At 45.1% G+C, this 20,342-nt stretch overlaps 1 protein-coding gene across 6 annotated transcripts in view; it reads left to right on the top strand.

Moving 5' to 3' along the window:
- The first annotated feature begins 692 nt into the window (after nucleotides 1–692).
- Nucleotides 693–20,342, top strand: part of CERK (ceramide kinase) — a 222,528-nt gene continuing 202,878 nt past the window's right edge. For 3 of the 6 annotated variants that reach the window (XM_085654064.1, XM_085654066.1, XM_085654068.1), the window contains exon 1: nucleotides 752–1,025. In XM_085654064.1, coding sequence (XP_085510190.1) covers nucleotides 899–1,025 — 127 coding nt within the window. In that variant the 5' untranslated portion in view covers nucleotides 752–898. Of the gene's footprint in view, nucleotides 1,026–20,342 lie in introns of all 6 variants that reach the window. The other 3 variants (XM_085654067.1, XM_085654069.1, XM_085654065.1) reach the window with 3 other exon arrangements.

Consider the following 20,342-nt stretch of genomic DNA (forward strand, 5'->3'; position numbering starts at 1 on the left):
GAATTGTGGCGACGGCGGAGAAATAGGGGAACCGTCGAAACAGATCACAAATGACATGACTGCCATCTCACTAAAAGCACAAATGAAACAATATGGTTCACAGATCACATTATACTTACAAATTAAAAGCTTGCATTGAAACAGTAGAGCGAATAATTAAAAATGAAATAGCGCAGCTTAGTTCTCGCTCGCTGAGACCAAGATTTTAGCGTTATTTCACGCCTCTGAATGACATAAAGTTAAAGCATCGTCCATTCAGATCTCACGCCCGCCGTAGCCCGTCTCTTGTGTTAAACTTTTTCAATTGTCAGACAGACGTTCCAATGAAATTAAAAGCCGTGATAATATTACGGTAATATCAATTACTGTCGGACGTTTGGAGGTGACAGGAGCATAAGGGAGACTGCTAAACAATCCGGGAGACTCTCTTGGTAGAGCAAAGAAGCCGGGGTGCATGGATCACGTTTTAATTTTTTTTTTAATGACTGTGTATTTCAGCTCGTGTGCCATAGCAGTCCCAGACACATTACATAGCAGCCGGTTCTACCACAACTCACGTTTTGCGGGGGAGGGGATCCTGCACACAGAGTCTCCCTCTGACTGTGCTTCTGTCTCGCACACTTCCTCCGCTCCTCCCACCTCCCGGGGGCAGGCTCAATCCACACGGCGGTGCACGCCCCTCTCAGTGACGTCCCGGCCCTGATACTAATCTTCTGCCTGGTGACGCGGGAGCCGGCGTCCGCCCCTGTGCCCGCCCCCGCCGCCGGACAATGGATGGCAGGGACCGCTAGCTGTCTCTAGAGCCTGCGGAGGGCAACACTGGAGTCCTGGCGCGACGGGGTCCCCGGAGAGCAGGCCGCCAGTCTCCCGCACAGCTAGGCCCGGGCACAGCAGCACCATGGACCCCGATCTGCAGCCGCTGAGCTCCACGCTGCTCAGGAAGGACCGGTGCTATGAAGTCACCTTGGACCCGGGGAGCCAGCAGCTGTCCTGGAGGGACTTGCAGCCCAAACGCAACAAAGCCGGTTAGTGCCTGAGTCCTATAAGCTGGCGAAGTTACCCCAGACGGCTGCCCTGCAGTGTGCCCTTGCTGCCGTCTTTGTACCCCCGGTGCATGCCGTATCTTTTATGTAATTCGTGTAGTCTGAAGTCATTATGTAATGAAAGTACGCGCTCTATAAAAATGCATAAATAAATAAGTAAATCAATTGTACCCCAGCCTGATGTCTCCCAGGCGTGGTTTCAGCGCGTGTTCGTGATACCACACGCTCTGTGTTCCCCAGCCTCGCTACTGGCTCCGCTGCCTGTGCACCCGAGTGGCCGGTGCCTCTATGCCCGAGCTTGTGTGCTCCAGTCTGACTCAGTGTTCGATTCCCCCCAGCTAGTATGCATGCTCCGTGTGCAACAGGCGGTGTGTCCATCTGCCCAGACAAGACTACAGGCCCCGTATTGAAACCTTTGTGCACTGATTGCCATACACTATGCCTTCTGTATCCTAACCCGTGTGCCCTGTGGTCCAGTCATGGTGTGTGATTGCAAAGGATACACATCTAAAATGCCAAGGTATGCCCCCCGCTACGTGCGTCAGAATGCGAGCCTCCGTGTTCCCCAGACTGTGCACCTCTTTGTGTAAGATGAAGCTCTTGATTTTGGGCACACACATCCCAAAATTGTACATAACCAATGATATAGACGGTATGCAGCGAGTACCCGTCTGCGTGGCGCTATGATCTAGTTTAAATGTACGATGCCCAATTATGTACCAGAGTATCCATTTTCAGCTTATGGTTCCCGCAGGTTGCCCATGTGCTTCCCTTACCCCAGTTTCCCCTAGCACAGACTCAGGCCCACCTCACCACAGGCAATGCAACACATCCTGAAACTCAGACTGTTCCATGGGATATGTCCCTCCTTGTCCTGACCTGGCTGTGTGCCTTGTCCTACAGAGAATCTTATTTTCATACCCAAAGCTATATGGTGCCCTGTATCAGACCCTATACTACTGTGTCACCGACTGTGCCCCAAGATGTGATACCCCAGGACTCCAGAATGTAGGGTGCCCTGTACCAGACTCCTGCACCATTGACTAAATGAACCCTTTGTACTGCAGACTGTTCCCAATCTGTTGTTCATGTGGGCCACGTACTGCCTAATATAAGTGCTTTAAATGGGCCGGTACTGTCCAGTAGGGAGTACCAGCACTTTTTTATTTTGAGAGGCAGAGTACCGGCACTTTTCAATAGTGATGTAATACTTTTAGTTGGAGAGTACCAGCACTTCTGTTTTTCCATTTCAAGCACTGTGTACAAGACACCACTGCGCCACTGACAGTGCCTTCTTCCAACACAGACTGGGCCCCACAGTGTGATGCTCCTGGGCCTCAGGATGTGGTGCTCTTTGACCCCAGGCTATCTGATGCAGGGCCTCAGTCTGTACCCTGCCACCTCCCAGACTGCTTCAGAGAACCACTGGGTGCACTGTGGCCAAGTTTAAGTATACAATGGCTTGAAATGTGCCAGTTTACATCTGTACTTTGCACCCTCACTCTGTGGCATTTTCGCCCGAGCCACAGACTGCCTGGTACTATATCCTAGACCAGCACTTCCTCAACTTTTTAGAATCATGACCCACTTTTTAGAACAACATGCCCATCTCTCACAAACATACAGTTTTACTGTTGAAACTAAAATACACATACATTATTAGGTGTGGAAATTGGGTTTCAGTGAATATCATTTGTGCATCACCAGCTAAAGTAAGTGTCTTGATGTGTTTTGATCCTATTACAATCTTTGTTTCCATCACACTTCAGAATTGAAAAAATGTGTTTGTTTCATTTTTGCTTTACTAACTGCTGAATGTGCACAGTTCATTTACAGGTATTTACATTTTGTTGTGTGTTGCAAAATATGACACCCTACAGCCTTTCTTTTCACAGTCTATGTACCCCAGTAGGATTTGTCACATAATTCACTTTACTATTCTCTCTGTGACTGCAAAGTGAGAAAAGTTTGTAAACACCAATCCCTGTTAAAAAACATAAGCAGGACTTTGTCAAAATAGCCTGACGTTTGAACCCTCCATCCCTGAAGCACAGCAAATGTGGCAAGATTAAAACAGAATTTAAAGACATCTCTATTTATTGCTTCAACTTTCACGACCCACCAAATTCGGCTTGTGACCCACCCACAGCTTGGGAAATACTGTCCTAGACTCTATAGGCTGTACCGTGCCACATTCCAGACCACATACTCCCGTATCACTGACTCTGCATCCAGGCTGATGCCCTTTGATCCCCCCCCCCCCCCGTGTTGCTTTGCGGGGTGCTCGGGGTAGCTCGTTCGAGACCCCAAACATATCATTGCATTATGAACACTATGGGCACTGTGTCACATCTGTATTCCCATTGCTGTCACCTCTGACTAAGCAGACCTGGCCTCCATACCTGCAACGTCTTGCTTCAGATTTAGTCGCCTGGCAACAGGTAATTCCACCACACCCCAAAGCAGGGCCGGTCCCCATGGCACCACACAGTGATCCTATTGAACTCTAGACTGTGATCTATTTGATCCCACCACACACTCACCTAACTCCCTCAGAACAAATGCCCCCTGACTCACATAGATGCACATTGGATGTAGTCAATTTAAAAATGACATACAATATTTAGGTATTGGTAAGGGGCACTTGCTGCTTCTACAGACTGCTTTCGAGCAGTCTTGTTCAATGGGATACAGGGTCAGAGTGAGACAGAAAATCGGCCCAGGCACCAAAAGTGGCCCCCATTAATGAAGTAGAAAGTGAAAAAGGTGGCACATGTTTGCAAATTGTGGCAGTTTTGAACTTGTAACCATGCTGTATACGTGTTTTGCTAGGTGTGAAAGATTGCATGCATTGTGCTTAATGTAGTAAATGCTTAATATTGGGGAAATCAACAGGAAAAACCGAAAACAGGCTCCCAAACAGTCAAATAAGCCACCACTCACACTGACCTGTCAGACCAGCCCATTGGGCACTGTCTGATTGCCCTGTAGACCAGACAGATACTGATGGGACGTGGTCTAAATTCAAATGCCACCCTTAAGTAAAACAAGCTTTTTACACGTTTCACAAAGAGGTTTTGCCGGCAGGCTTGCTCCAGTACACCACTGTTATTATTTTTGAGCTTGTTCAATCAAGTTCTAGAACACTGACCGGCAACTGAGTAACCCCACTTTGTCCCACAGTCCTTACCCTTCCGTTGTGAATTATATAGAATATGATGTGCCTTGTTCCTGTCACCAGCACTGAGTTCCGACTTTCTACGTGGGCATTTATTTTTACACATATGCTTTTTAATTTGAAAATAACTGTTTTTGTACAAGTGTGACAAGTGAACACCCATTGGTGTATTTTAATATTCGTTTTACTGGTTGTTTTTAGTTCATTATGTTATTTGGCAGAGTATCCCAGTGCCACACATTAGTCGCTCATCCAGTGCAAGATTATGTGCATACTGAGATTTGTAATCTTTTTGATCCCATTCAGTCAGGTCTTCAAGTCCCAGAATGCAAACAAATTGCTTGGACTGGATAAGCTTCTCACACATGGAAGTGGGAAACTTAAGAGCTCTGCCTTTTACTAAGTAGGAGAATTTGTTTGTGGTGGAGACAGTCAGTAGTGAGACTTGACCTGAGCGCCAGGGGTTTATTTCTCTCCAGGATTGTTGTCAAAATATAGAATGCATTGTCAAAACAAGACATGCGGCCCTGGTCTTGGAATAACCAAAAGGCAGCTCTTTGTGAGGCACTGGTTGGCGGCTAAGCAGGCTAACCCCTGCTTACCACAATCAATTACGCCATGATCAGTTCCCAGTGAGGGCATCCTTCTCACTATCCAATTCTTGTCCTGGGGTGAACTTATAAACATGCCCCCCTCTGTGTATGGGCTAGCTGCTAAAGTTTCTTCGCGCCCTGCGCCCTCTTCCTCCCCACCTCACCTCTGCTCTTGCACCAGTTGCACTTGTACAACATCCCCGACGGCGGCAACTTCTGGGACTTCCAAATATGAGGGCATAAAAGGTTTTTTCAGTGGTCACCACCCCCAGAGCTCCTTTGAAGCGCCTTTCCAGCAGGCTGACAGAGGGATCCAACTGGCGGTGAGGCTGGCACAGTCAGCGAGTAGCATTGATCCACGAAAAGAAGAACTCTGGTGCTTGAAAAGGGGAAAGGGCCGCGTTGGCAGTAGTCAGGGGCAACCAGGCTGAGATGTGTACTCAGGTTATACATTATTTACCTCTCCTGCCGCCCCTGACGATTGCCCAGATGACCCCGCTGGTCTTGTGGAAACGGTTACTAGTTGGGCAGAACGCAAATTTCAAAACGTTCACCACGGTTGCCACTGAACCTGACCGGGCCACACCTGTCTTCGGTGCCTGTGATCTAGCGCCTTGGCCCCTTGCCAGAGATGAGCATAAAGTCAACAAGTGATAGGAGAGGTAGCTGGGTTGTGGAATATTGATTTATTGTGATGTTATGTTCTTTTTCCTAAATTGGAGCAATGTTGGGGGTGGTCCATATGGATCAGGGGCAGGCTAGCCTATAGGGTAGTAAGTAGGCAGTCCCTAAAGGGCTGGCCTGACAGGTCAGTGTGTGGGCCGTTTTTTGGGCTGTTTGTGGGTCTGTTTTGTGGTCTGCTGGGCCGGTTTTCACTGTTGATTTCACTGATATTAGAACATTGGAATTTTGAGAGCTCCATTGAAAACAATGGAGTGCTCTGGGCTTCTAATACCTGGTAGAATCCCAGAGCATCAACATACCAATGTTTAACAACAGCCTCACGAAGCTTGGGGGGGGGGGGGCGCAATTCAACCTTCTCAGGCTCCGTGGGGCCTATGTTTTACAAATCAGAACATTCTGCCCTCTAGGGGCGGAATGTTCTAATAGACTTAGAGCTCTCCGTAGCGGGCTCTACCGGATATTTAAGGCCCGCTCCCTTGTTGAAGGCCCTTGTCTTCGGCTCGGGACTTTAACGCTGGAGCAGGCCTTAAGTGGCGGGTAGAGCCCTCTACGTCAGGCTCTAAGGCTATTTTAAAGCAAACGTTGCCTGCCGCTAGCTCTAATCCATGCAGACTTCCACACCTTGCAAAACACTTGTCTAGCATGCCTTTAGAAGTTGAAAACTGCTCCAATCTGTAAACAACAGCCCTATTTTAGGTGTATAATTCACTAATGGGGGACACTTTTGTTTTAGTGCCCATGCCTATTTTCATCCTACTCCTACCTTACAAGGGATGTTGTTCCAGATTCTGGAAACATAGATGGAAAAGGGCTGCTGTCTTGTTTTTTTGTTGCTTTTACACTTAATCTGTAGTCTGATGGTGTCCTGGCTGTGGGTGTGAAGAGAACCTCTGTAGATGGTGAGCATGTCTGCAAGATGGTGCTGGTCGTGGTGTTTTTAGGTCTCGCCTGACCCAGCGCATGCGCTGGTCTGGCGAGACAGTTTGTGAGGGCTCCAAAAAGTGCAACCAGGCCAGCCTAGAGCTACAGTGCATGTGCGCGGGCGCGCGCGTCGCGCTTTACCGCTCTTTACCGCGATTACTTTCACTTTCACGGCCGCTATGGTGTTTGATCGCGATCACTTTCGCGGCCGCAGGGCTGCTTTGATGTTCTCCGTGAGGCTTCAATAGATTGCAGCAGTTAAAACAAGCATTGGCATAGCCAATAGGTCTCGCTTTTGGGACCTTATAAGTGTTTAGTTATGCACAGGGCTCGAGTCGGGGTACCACGCGGGTGGACGGCGTCCCCCCACTTATTTTACCGGGTGGACGCCGTCCCCCCTACCCAAAAGATGGAGCCGGTACCGAGTCTGCACCTGCGTGCGCGCTCAGCACTCACCAAACCTCACCTCCTATTGTCGAGAGAGGGCGAACAGAGCTCTTTAAGTTGTTTCACGTTGATGGAGCCGTTCAGTATGACAGATGGGCGCTCGTGGGCGTATATTAGAAAAGGTCAGTCTGTATTCATGCATTTCAGACGGAGACTGGCAAATTTACTGTGGCCAATAAATACGCACCGAACAAGCGCAGCTTTAATTTCCCGGCTCCTTTGAGTGTCAATACGGTGACGAATTCCAAAGTAAACATTCTGCTTTACCCCTTGAACCTGCCCCCATCGCCTTGTAACCTTTGTTAATTAGAGGGAACTACATTTCTAATTAGAGGGGACTACATTTCGTGACGTCACTTCCTGTCATGACGTCACTTCCGGTGACACCACCTAACTTGGAGCGTCCCCCCACTTCTTTTTTTAGGACTTGTGCCCTGGTTATGCAACTATTGCATGGCTAAACACTTATAAGGTCCCAAAGGCGAGACCTATTGGCTATGCCAATGCTTGTTTAAGTGATGCAGCTGCTTTTGAAGAGGGTGCGGGCTGGCAGGGGAATCTAGCGAAGGTCCTTAAGAGGATAGCTCAGCTGCTACCATTTTTGGAGGTAAGTCGGACGCCCCTCTGAGCACTGAACTCTCCTAGGCGTCTCTGTTCCAAGTCCTGAAGGACCCCTTTCCTCCTCGTCCTCACCTTCTTACACCTTCCGAAACCGGTTGCTAACTTGCCACATGATGCTTCTGTTTGGTACTGGTCATTCGGGTACTGGCAGTGGAAGCTTTTTAAGCTATGGGCCGCGAGGCCTTACTTCCTGTACGTTACTCGTACAGCAGAATCGCGTGTACCGTTCAGACGCTCCTAATCAACACGCATGCTGCGCGTGCGCCTCAAATTCAGCACTCTGACGCCTCGGGCTGTGGTCGGGTGACAACAACCGGCTCCATGGCATGTGTGACGCAGGTAACTAATTCTTAGACTGTGCTGTATTGTAAGATTCGTAATTATATTTTCTTTAGTAATATTACATAAGGTAATGTCAGCCACTGCTGACAGCGCTTAAAACAGTAAACGCGTGACATTTAGATAGGACTCAGCCAATAGAACTGTACTAGATTCATTGACTTTCTAACAAAGTTTGGCCTTGTTTGAAAATGTCGCATGCGTCGCAGGGCCCGCTTGCACTGTCTACGACCCGCACTACGCAGTGCTGTAGAGATAATTACATTTTTGTAGCACATACGCGCGGGTCCTATACGCTATACGTAAGGACGTTGTTCGTGTCACCGGGCAGATGGCTAACAATATCTTGGCAGCATGGCTAACCATTTCAGACCCTGGCGTCTTGGTGAGCTCTGTCAGGTGTACGAAGTTCGTAATCTTTATACAAGGACACCTCCACCTGCTTTATTCCTCAAGCGGAATCCATTGTGTCTGAAAATTCGGATTCAGAAAACAGAAAATGAGATTTAAAGCGGTTTCATTTCCCAGTATGCAGTGACTGAATCCATCCCCAGTAGTGGAGCGGCTGTTTACCTTTTGTTGAGGTCTGTATTTGCGCTTTTTGAACTTTGGTATCGGCAGCCTTGCACAGCTCTGATAAAAGTTTCCGGCTAGATTACTGAATTCGTGTGAGTAGGCGACAATAAGCGGCGCCAGGCCCTGGGGAAAGTGCACACTGCTAGAAATAAACCATATCTAGTTCTTATAAGCTAGAGAGATGAACTTCTCTAGAGGCTGAGCTAGTTGTGTATGGTTGAAATTTTTAGGCACATTTCTTCCTGTAGGCACAGTTCTTTCTGTGCAGAATATATGTGTGTGAAAGTATACACTGCTCGCATTAAGAGTATATACCTGTTTGTGAACTGATCTCAAAGCGTTCTTTTATATTTACACTAAGCCTAATTCTACCAAGAGAGATTTTGTTTTCTTTTGCCTCTGTGAGTTGTAAAGTTGAACTACCGTGTCCCTTTCTCAAAATATCACGTGCAGGTGAGGTATAGGAAAATATATTCATAAGTGCTGCATTTCTCTAGAAAAATATTTAAACAGATATGTATAGTAAATTATGCCTAGGAACGCATTTGGCCGGAAGCCAGAAGCATACCGACACCAGGAGTGTGCATGTTTGGGTGTGGCGAGAACAATTGCGTAAGAAAAGAACCACAATGTTTCACGTGCTAATAAATACACTTTATCACCGACAATCTTAAATGTGAGTAAATAATTAAATCGGCTATTAAAACAGTTCATTGGTGTGATAAATTAGAACCAAAGGTGTACTGTGACAGCCATTTAGACCATTAATATAACATTTTAGCTCCAAAAAAAGACATCTAAAATACTTTTGGAGCAAAGCTTGAGGAAAAAAAAAATAATATAGTGCAAACATCCTGATTCAGATATTCAAGGTTCTACCTATGTTTTGGCCCTTATTAAGGGACAATAATCTCAAAGTGCTACATTTATGGATGCATAGCTTCTTAAGCTTACAGTTCAGCATCAAGGGTTGAGGCAAGTGTTAGGGGTTGGAAGTGCTGTTATACACTTCAAAAATCCACATACTCGGCTTCGATAAATGTGTCTTAAAACCATTGGGACTTGTTGCTTAGTATTGAAAAGCCTCTATGTTTAGCAGAGCATCAAATGGCCAGGCACCTTCAGCAGTCCCTACCTCACTGGGAGATATTAAATCAGGTGGAGCATGAGGAATGACCCACTGGATTCTTCCATGTTCAACATGTGCAAAAATGGCAAATGAACCTCTCTCTGTGTGATCCTTCACACAAAGGAATGCATCAGCATAGCATAGCCAATATCGAAGTGGCATCTGGTGAAAATGTGGGTACATTTCTAAGCATGTGAGCAGTTCTATAGGAATAGGATGTAATTGACTTAAAATGATCATACCAGTGGAACTACAATGTACTTAAAAGAGCCTCAAATTGCACTTGTTTTCCTGAGAAGTATGTTTGAAGAGCTGATGCCAGTCTGAGTTTTCCCTGAATTATACCTGAGAACTATTATACAGGTGTGGCGGTTCTATTTGGCATACTTTAAGAACACAAGTTTTCACTCATATTCTCATCAGAAATGAAACATTGCCTTTCATTAAAGACTAGCCTACTTGTAGTGCCACAATTAATGCTTCAAACTTCTTACCCACAGATATCCTCTGTCGCTATTTGGGCGGGAAGTTAAAATTACGCTGCATCTCTGTGCTCAAGGTTAGAACCATGCTGTGTGTCACAAGGGGGGATTTGCTGCTAGTAGGATGGCTAATTTTACAAAATAGGTTTAATTCTTTGAGTTTTGGAACACAAAATAATCTCGCCTAATGTCTAGAGTGGTCGACCTTGAAGCTGGGGAACCGGGTTCAAGTCTCAGCAGGGACACCCAACATTCTGTGATTCTGGGCAAATCACTTCATCTCCCCATGTGTAACAAAATGAAATAAAAGTACGCGTCTGTAACACAACTGGTGCTCATGTAAAGCACCCTGATACCTTTGGGTCGAGTTCACGCTATATAAAGCTCTCCACTCAAAAAAATGCGACTCGCATTAAAGTTCATATTTAATTTGTAATAAGCAAAATGCGTTCGTTTTACTGCTAGATATGAAGCACAAGTGTATTTGGGTCCTGGTCGAATTTGCATTCTTATGTTTTACAATTTGTTGAAGTAGATGTATTTATAAAGCCCACCTTCTCCATTGTTATGGCCTTGAGGATGCCACTGACAGCAGTTGCTTTCTTGCCCTGATTCCAAGGATTTTGACGTATACAAGGGTCTTCTTGGGAATTTGAGCTGTAAAATCAGCAGTATATTTGTAATTTTGTTGTTTTCTTTAGGTGTGTTTCAATAAGTCATCGTCATTAATTGAAGTTAATGGGTTTGGGTTGTGGTGTTGCCCAAAGCTTTTAGGGTCAGATGTTCTAAACTCTGGTCGTAAAATACCAGTTGCAATTTGCAACCAGTATTTTTGCGACGGGCATGCTAAGTTATCGAACTGACCTATGTACTAATAGGTCAGTTCACAAATTACAGATTCGCAGTGGGTCGCAAATCAACTTACCTCATGAATATTAATGAGATATGTCACAAATTGCGACCAACTAGTGACCACAGCCATCGCAAGGGTGGTGACCTGCTGAGGTCAGCAGACCACCATGTACGTGATTGCATTTTAATAAAGCACTTTAAAAAAAAAGCAGCCCTTTTCCTGAAAAGAAAATGGGATGTGTTTAAACAAATGAAAAGTGCAATATTCCTCTTTTTTCAAGTAGGCAGTGGTACTCATATAAAAAATTTGTTTTTTCGACATTCACAAAGGGGAAGGTGTTCTGTGAATCGGACCGTTTGCAACTGCATGAAGGCTTCGTACATCTGGCCCATAGTTATATGAGTTAGCTGACTAGACTATTGCCCGGTATGCTACTGGTGAATGTTCGAGCTGAAGTTAATAGTGTTTTGGAGAGCAATGCCATCCCTCTAACAGCCTATCTTGAGTTGTGTTAGCTGGTTATAATAAGTTCTACTTACATGTGTCTTTAATTGGTCAACGTGCAAAGTATTTGTTAGGGCATGTACGGTCTGGAACATGGTGATATCCAATTTAATGGCACCTATAAGGTTGTCCTGACTATTTTCTTATGCTTATTTTGTGTGCATGTTCCATTGGTTCTATTTTAATCAAGTTGGTACTCAAATATATGTTAAGTCTTAGGATGGATAAGATATGTTCAGTCAAATGAGTCTTAATTGTTTTCTGTGTATGATGTTCATTATTAGTAGAGTGGTTTTGTGGGCACATAACTAAGTATATGGCATATCTGTACAGTGTTGGTTGCTTATATTGTTCTGTCTAACCTGTTCCAGAGGTTTGGTATTTTATAAAATACCTAAATGTCCAGAGAATAAGATGTCCAAGAAAACGACATGACCTGTAAAACAAATCACGTGTTCCTTTTGGTGCCGTACAGTTAGGTGACGAAGTATAGCAGTATTCTTATTATTTCAGGGCTCTGATGAAAGCCTCTCTGATTATGTTACTGAACATTGGATTCTAGCAAGGCTCTGATTTTGTCATCTTTTTGCAAATTTTAGAGACAGAGGCTTGATGCCGGCATCAAGCTGTAATTCCAGGGTTAGAATGTGCCGAGAGTTTATGAACATCTACAAGTTAAACTATAATCACAAACCGTTCTAAATTTATTCATGACAAGGTTAGGAGTAAAAAAAAAATCCAGGCTAAGAGAAAGAGGGTATAGGGAAAGTGAATTTCCCATCGCTCAGTACCTTCTTGCATGAGCAAATATACGTGAGTATTTTATATACAATATACTGTGTATATTTGCTCATGTGAAAATGAACTACACCAAAGCTGCATAGGAGTAAAGTTTTGAGGCCTACCGCTGTATTCATGAGTCGTAAATCTGCACCAGCAAGGATATTTACCTGTGGGTGCACCTTGGTGCCTTTTTTATAAAGAAATGGGCCTCTAATTTTTTTTATTTTCTGGAAATATTTCTTTATTGTGTTTTCAAGTAAAACAACAATTACAATCAAGAGATCGTGTAAACATTAAGAGACAAGTCAGAATGCAGGTGACAAAATACGTGCTACCAAAGTACAACAGTTAAGAATAGCCAGTGAGGGTCCAAAGGGGCAATAGAGGCGCATGACAGCACTCGTGCGATCTAGTGCAATAAGCTCCGAGCCAAATCCACGCTAGCTGCATAGCCAATGACCTGCAGAAAGGGAGCATAGGAGGCTGGCTCTTTCTATAGTGGACCAAAACAAGGTACGCTGTGTAAAGGGTCCAAGTAACCCTTATTGGTTTACAGAGGCAAAAATGATAACACTAAATGCTTTCTTTTGTGGTAGTGTGGGCGAGCAGTTTAGGCTTATCAGAGAGTAGTGCTAAGCATTTGTTGTACTCACAGAGGCAATAAATGAGACACACACTCGAGAATACATCTGAGACCAATTTAGAGAACTAGGTCATATTTTATGTATATATTTTTATACCAATATCTACATTATCAAGTAAGTACTTTTTTCAGATATTCATTTTTACAGGTAAAGTCAATAGTTCAATTGGTCTTTACGCAGCAATGCTTCCCTATGGGATAAAAGGAATATGTTGCATACCATTATTTGTGATCGGTTTCTGGGGGTCTCCTTTGGGACTTGAGTCTTAGGAGGCCAAGGTCCAAAGTACCACCATCAGTTACTTGTTAACAGCCCTTGGGCGTCTGGGTGTAGATGTGCTGGTTGGGTTGGTAGCTGTGTGCGCTACTCCAATAAAAAGAAGGGGGGGGGCACCTACAAACAGGCTGCAGTGAGGCTTGGGGACAAGTCTGGGACCTCCCAAAGTGGGGGTCTTGTCACAAGGGCCTCTATTATAGGTATCTCATTTGCTAATGGGAGTCACGTTTATGTTGGTGCATGAATCTATTTTCTTTCCCAGTCTGATCCTGTATACACAGATACAGAACTTGCTTTGTGGCAAAGAGTAGTCTTATGCAGATTTTTACTGTGGTACTGTTAACTGGCAGCCAAAGGGTTTATACGTTATGGGATTGGGCCTACTTGTCTTGTGGAGAACACAAACATGTAAATCTGTTGTTCTTAACTCCAAATGTTATGTCCTGGATGTCGGGCAATAGGAAATCCACAGATGTCCTGTTCTGTAGAACTTTGGTTTGGGATTGAGTGCTCTTGCTAATGCTATGATAGCCATTTAGGTAGAATATTGTACTGTGTTGGATTTGTGCAGCGTATTATGCCCAAAGTGCTGTGTTGGGGGCTGGGATGCCATTTAGGACAGTGCACGAAATTCCGGCAATACTAGGATCATAGGGTCCAGACGACTCATCTGTCCCAGGAATACAGAAATATTGAGACCATGGCCCAACTAGTATTATTCCCCTTCCAGACCTTCAGAGACATGTATTCCAGGTACCAGCAAGCCTGCAATTCCAGGTTACTATAGAAGTCAGTGAGCCCAGTTCCCTTGCAGTCTGCCCCTGCTGTGTGTGTTACCATACAGATATAGGGAATGAAGGGCCTAGAGCCCTAGACAATTTGCCCATATCAGGCGACTTATCAAAAATATTGGTGGAATGAATCCTGGGCTCCGATGCCTTGTTGCACCCAGGCATGTTAATTTGTAGAGACAGAGAATCTATGCCCTAGTGGAATGTCTTCCTCCCTGGCATGTTACCGTACCGATTTTGAGACTACAAGCTCCATATGTCCCACGAAAGCCTATTTAATCTACAGATACAGCAAATATAAGACTAAGACTGACGGTTCTTCCTTGCTTACCGTAGAGATAGATGAAGGCCCCAGTCAGCCTATCTCCAAGGTAGGCTGCTACACTGATACCATCACCCTGGGAACCAGACCACCTCTGGGACCTCTTACTACCTCTGAGACTCCTGTTCTCTGAGACATGTTACCGCTATCATACAGTTGTAGTATATTCCAGGCACCGACAGCCTATCCGCCCAGGCAAGTCAAAATGCAGATACTCATATTCTAGACCTCGGGGAAAGTGTTCATCCCAGGCATGTTTCCATACAATATGGGAAGCGAGCTGATGGGGGGCGGGTGGTGTTGGGAATGAAATCGGGATTTTAAAAAGTGTCTGCCTAGTGGCAAAATGTTATCTGTCACCAGTTGGAAGAGGATGTAGGAATGCTATGATGATATGGTCATAGTGGTTATGGAAGGACTGTGAAACTGTCTCCTGCAAGATTGGTATCTGTAGAAAGGCTAACCTTTTTGATCTCCGGCGGTCCACGCTGTTCGAAAGATGGAAAGAGGAGAGATGCTTTGGCCACCAGAATATGTCTGACTTTGCCTTGTGACTAAGTTAAACACACCGGTGTTCACGGTTATCCTATGCAGCCGAGCTGGTTGAAACTGGGAACCTCTTTCGGTTTGCTTGACTACAGGTCTCCCTGTGGAGGATCAAGGATAGCAAGGAAGCACACTTATTTGGGAACTAAGGATCCGTGGACAGTAAGACAAAGACTGCAAAAAGGGAAAATCTTGAAAGAAGCATAAGTTCTAAAATAAGGCAACACTGAAGACGCTCTTGCTCTGGAAACACTTTGAAAAGTGCTAGATCTGGAAACAAGGATACAGGCAAAACAGTGTCAGTTCGGGAAAAACAGATGCTTTTTAATGCACTGTTGATTTAAGAAGGGACTGTCATATTTCTGCACGTTTGGTCCATTCAGCTGCCTGAGTGTGTTGGTGTTTACGATGGTCAGGCCTTTACTATGCTGTCCAGCTCCCACCCTTGTTCCAGTTTCTGCACTACAGTTTCCAGGTGACATAGGTTTCTGCCTTCCAAGCTCTTTCTCCAGTCAAGTAGTTTTCTGTACTTCTGTCCTGCGTAATAGTAGCAGCTATACAGTCAGCTCCACGTGGAATATTTCCCTATAAAGCCACCAGCCTTCTTTTGAGGCATTTTTCAGCTCGATACTAAACGTGCTTTGTATGTCATTGTTGGAACTTTCCAGAAAAAATGGGTTTGTTGTGAACTAGTAACGTGACAACTGCCTCTGCTGCCTTTTGTTCCATTTCCCTCTTTCCAGTAGTTACTGGTCAGCAAGCTGTAACTTTAGCAGGTGCAGCTTTATACACGGGGGAGCTGCTCTCTGCCGCTTTGTTCCATGCTCGGTATCCATCCAGTGCACCAGTACAATGTACGCTCAATCTCTAACAGCTTTGTTGTGCAAATTCCTCTGCAGGCATAATAGGTGTTAACTATCCTTTTCTGTCTAAGAAGTTTGATATTCCAGGTGGAGCTTTAGCTGTTAATATGGCCTTTTCTGTGCCCAGTGCACAGGAGCAAAGTTAAGGCCATATGTATCAAGCAAAATTGCGATTGCAAACGCCGAAATTCACAGAATTTCGGCGTTTGCGATCACAATTTTGCTAAGTGGTATGTATGAAGGCAAATTTGCGATTCCTTATTTGGCAATTGCATTTAAGGAATCCCACATTTTGTGATTCCTTAAATGCAATGTAAGAAGCACCAAAAAAGTGCAAGTTGGTGGTAATTTGCGATGTCTTTGAAAAATGCACTTTTTTGCATTTTTCAAAGTGCAATGTGAAGCACATACATGCCCTTAGGACATGTATGTGCGCCACATGTGCACCCATGCTTATTTCAGGGATGCAACAGGGTGTCCTTTTGTCACCCTTGCACCCTTGAAATTGCATTCTCAATTTGCGATTCTCTAATTGCTAATCGCAAATTGAGAATGTCTTCCCATTCATTCCTATGGGCCTCTAGGCCCATAAGAATGAATGGGGAGGTATTCCTTAATTGCGAATCGCAATTTGACATTCGCAATTAAGGAACATGTAGGATTCGCAAAATGTATTGCAAATCCTACATACATAGCATTTTGCGATTCTCAAATAGCGATTCGCAAAAAATCGCTATTTGAGAATCGCAAAAGAGGATTTTGATACATATGGCCCTTCGTACCTACTCAATGTCAAGTGGGCCTGTCCGCCTGTGTTTTGGGTCTTGGCACGATACAGTGAAGCAATCCTCTTGCCAGTACGCTTGCAAAATATTAAGCATGTGCTCTGGAAAGGAGGGCCTGGGGCCATATTATCGAAGCGCTCTGGGGTGTAAAAGTCGTTTGCGCCACTTTGCGTCTCCCCGCGGCACATTGGTATACAGGGGAGGGGGTGCAGATGCTTGTGCCCCCCCCCACATCTGAAAAATCGATAACGCAGGGTCACATATAGCGCCAGCGCTATCACCAGAGGGAGTTCCCTCGTTTGCCTGGGGGCGTGGCCCCATGCAAATGAAGGAATCCCATTGCCTTTTTGCCCGCACTGTATTACAGACGCGGGGGCAAAGGCAAAGAAGCTGTCAGTGTGCCCCCTGAAAGCCGCCCTGTGGAGGTGGGTAAGGGGGGTCACATGGACCCCCTCAGACATCTCCTGCAGCCGGGGGTAGTCACTTACTGCACCCGCCTGCATGGGGATCTCTAATCCCCTGTAAAAGTGCAGGCAGATTGCCGCCACACTGTGAAACACGGAGCGGCTTCAAAGCAGCCGCTCCTTTTTTCTCACAAATGCATCCTAATACGGTGCATTTTCCGTGATTTCGCCGGGTGCACCTTTAAAAAGGTGCGCAATCAAGCAAAATGTGACACAAACATCCGCTACACATTCGATCTGCTCCTTCTCTTCTTAGATTCAGACGTGAGCTGAAAACCTGGCTTTTCAGCCTATCAGACTTTTGGTAAGATACTGGTTCTCCTGTCCCATCACTGGTTCGCGCCAGGACACCGTTTAGTAACAGTGCGCTTTACAAATCTCCCACAGTGACATTGACTAGTATAATACGGGCCCTGCTGTGGTTAAACCTAGGAGGAGGTTGAACATTTGGCATTCTTCTGTAGGCGCCCTTTGCGAAGTGGGGCATTGGGAAGCTCAGTAAAGTGAGCAGCTGCTGCACACCCCTTCTACATTGAAGCTAGGAATGCCCACATGCAGGCACCAACAGCGTGCCAGAGGAATCTGTGTAGGAAGCAGCACTGTGTTTTTGGTGATGTTTGTCACCCCACTGGTTTACACAATGTGCACTCAGTATAGTTACTGATTGGTACACAGTGTCCCGATAATCATCTAGATCACGTTCTCAAGTGCTGGTGGTCTTGTCAACAAGCACTTTTCCTTTCAGACACAGTACTCCTAGTGCTCTGATTTCATAGTGTACTGACAGAAGGCAAGGCATGGTTGCGCCTTTGCACTGGACCAGATAGTATTTTAGATGCTGGAGTGAGGGATGCAAGAGAATCTAGAAGCTGATACTGTCCCCATCTTGAGATGTAGTCATCTGGTTTGTCTTAGCGTAGCAGTTGCAGGCAGCGGCCTGTACTCAGTGCTAACGTGTTGGCTTGTCTACTCATTTAGTTTTGTGTTGTTGAAGCATGAGACTCTTCCAGTACATCTATGGCTAATCTGATCTCAAGTTTATATGCTCAGCTCATCTTACTAATTGAATAAAAGCTTGACTCAGAAAATGTGTGCCCCTCCTCTCACCCTTATATGGCTTAGGCCAAGAGAGGGACAATTTAGTACTCCTTGCTAAGAACCCATTGCTGGGTGGTCTGAAACTTTGCCTTGTGGTGTACCGAGGGTGGTATGTGCCCTAATGCAGAAAAATAAAATGTCTCAGTCATCGTAGTAAAAGATTGCCTTCAAAGAGGTATAGTGGGCCCATGCTCCTTTGGGCCCTGGTGCTGGTGTTTAAAAGTATGTCTGTGACACAATTAAAAGCCTTTGGGTACCAGTGCTCTCCCAGATCACACAGTGAGTCAGAGGAGTAGAGGAATCCAATGCAGAAGTCTTGCAAAGGTAACAAAGTCGAAGATCATAAAGACAGGCACTTAAGAAGCAATTCATAATAACTAACACCCAAGGCATGCATGCCATAAAAATAACATTAATACTTAAAGCGTTGTGGGGAAGCTCTCAGGAGCTCCACATGGTAAGATCACGGCTCATCAAGTTCTTCACCGACGGTTGTTACTGACGCTGTCTGCAGAGTTTCCACTGGTAGGACGTACATGCGAAGGCACGGTCAGTGGACCTGCTAACCTGTAATGTTATAAAAGATAATGTAAGAACAATACTTACAGTCGACCCGACAATCCAAAGAAGATATCAGCTGTGACCGCAAATCTTAGCGATTGCACATGAACGTCAGTCAAGGTGGTATAAGCAAGTAAGTGTGTGAGATTCCATGTACAGCCACAATAGGCATGGGCAAGAAAGGAATAGAGCTCAACTTGAAAGCACGTAAAACATAGGTAATACTTGTCAGAAAGCAAGCAAACAAACAACTGAGGACCAAGCGTCAAGGATCGCAAGGAAGAACACTATGATTTGGGAACTAAGGGTCCAAGGAAAGTATGGCAAGGTCTGCGAAAATGAAAACATTGAAAGTGGTACAAGTTCCAGAATATGGCAACACTGAAATAGTATTAGCTCGGGAAACACTTTGAAAAGTGGTAGATAGGGAAACAAAGGAGGCAGTGCAGGTTTGGAAAACACAGCTGCACTTTAAGGCAATGTCAATTTAAGACACAAGGACACACTGGTAAACAGTGAAATGTCAGGAACTAAGAATAGCCAGAGCATAGGATTCGGGAATTATCCGGAAACGAAGAGTCATCTTAGTGGGAACACGGCATCAACCAACAATGCTGGACTGCAGCATTGGCCTTATAATAGCTGAATAATTATCATGTTTCCGGTGTGATTAAGCTAGCACGTGCTTTCCACAGGTGTGTGTTGATTCCTCCACCCTTCCTTTTCCTGCAATGATCATGGAATTCTAGGAAGTGCACTATTTGGCTTGAAAAGCCTACAGGCTGCTACAACATATGGCTTGGATTTGTAATGCTAGCCAAGTTCTGAATGTTTTCCAAAAAGGTGGAAACCAGGTTTGAGATATTCCCCAATGTCAGAGCTTCTGGTGAATGTGGTCAGACTTGGAGCCGAAATGAAAGGCAATACGTGAATACTCTTTGGAGGCTAAAAGAAGTACAAGGATATTACTCACCATGGCTTAGGGTGGGCGAGGGGGCATTTGGGGGACATGTGCTTTCCTAACCACACTGCAACTCGCTGTTTTGCAAGATGGTGTTCCAACAGCTGTTCAAGGCCACCTTTTTAACCAGTTAAGGCAAAATGCATTCAGTGTAGTGTGTGAATAAAACCAGGTCATATTACAAAGCTGACACTACATCAAGCGTAGTCTGAGCTAGTTCTGAAAGATGAGGGAATCGATGGGCCTTTTACCAAGCATTAAGATGGAGGCGCTATCACTATGAAGAGATTGTAGTAGGTTTGTTGTGATCAAGGAATAAATGAAATTTAATGATCCATAAATCACTTAACAATAATTATTTGAGTACTCATGCAACGTTCTCAACTACTTAGACGTTTGCAAAGGCTTGATAGAAACAAAGACCGTTTTGACCGCACTGTGAATCTCCAGACACCTCACGGTAACTTGAGGCAGTAAGGTCCCAAGATCTGGGGGTACTTCTCCATTTCCTTTTATTGACATATAGAAAATGTAGATATTTGGGGTATAAAGACCACTATTGATACTCCTCAACTATGCTGAGGAAATGTCAGGAGAAGGAGCCTCTAAGGTTGTTGTCACCAGGGATTGTATCATGTAAAATGCTGAAGACTGGGGTAGTGTGTCATATTACAAACAAGATGCAATCTTCCAAGTGTCTGAACAAATTGTTCCTGTGCTGAGGAAGCCCAGCATTGAAAGATGGGCTGGCGTGTGTGTCTGACAGCACTTGGAGAATGGAGCGGGGATCTCCCGACTGGCAAGGGGGTATGTGTGAATGTTCTCCCTTGCAGGGGATACGAGTATGGTCCCCAAGGCCCTTGTTCCCTCTTTTAAAC

This window comes from Triturus cristatus, chromosome 4_1 (assembly GCF_964204655.1).
Source record: "Triturus cristatus chromosome 4_1, aTriCri1.1, whole genome shotgun sequence".
NCBI lineage: Eukaryota > Metazoa > Chordata > Amphibia > Caudata > Salamandridae > Triturus > Triturus cristatus.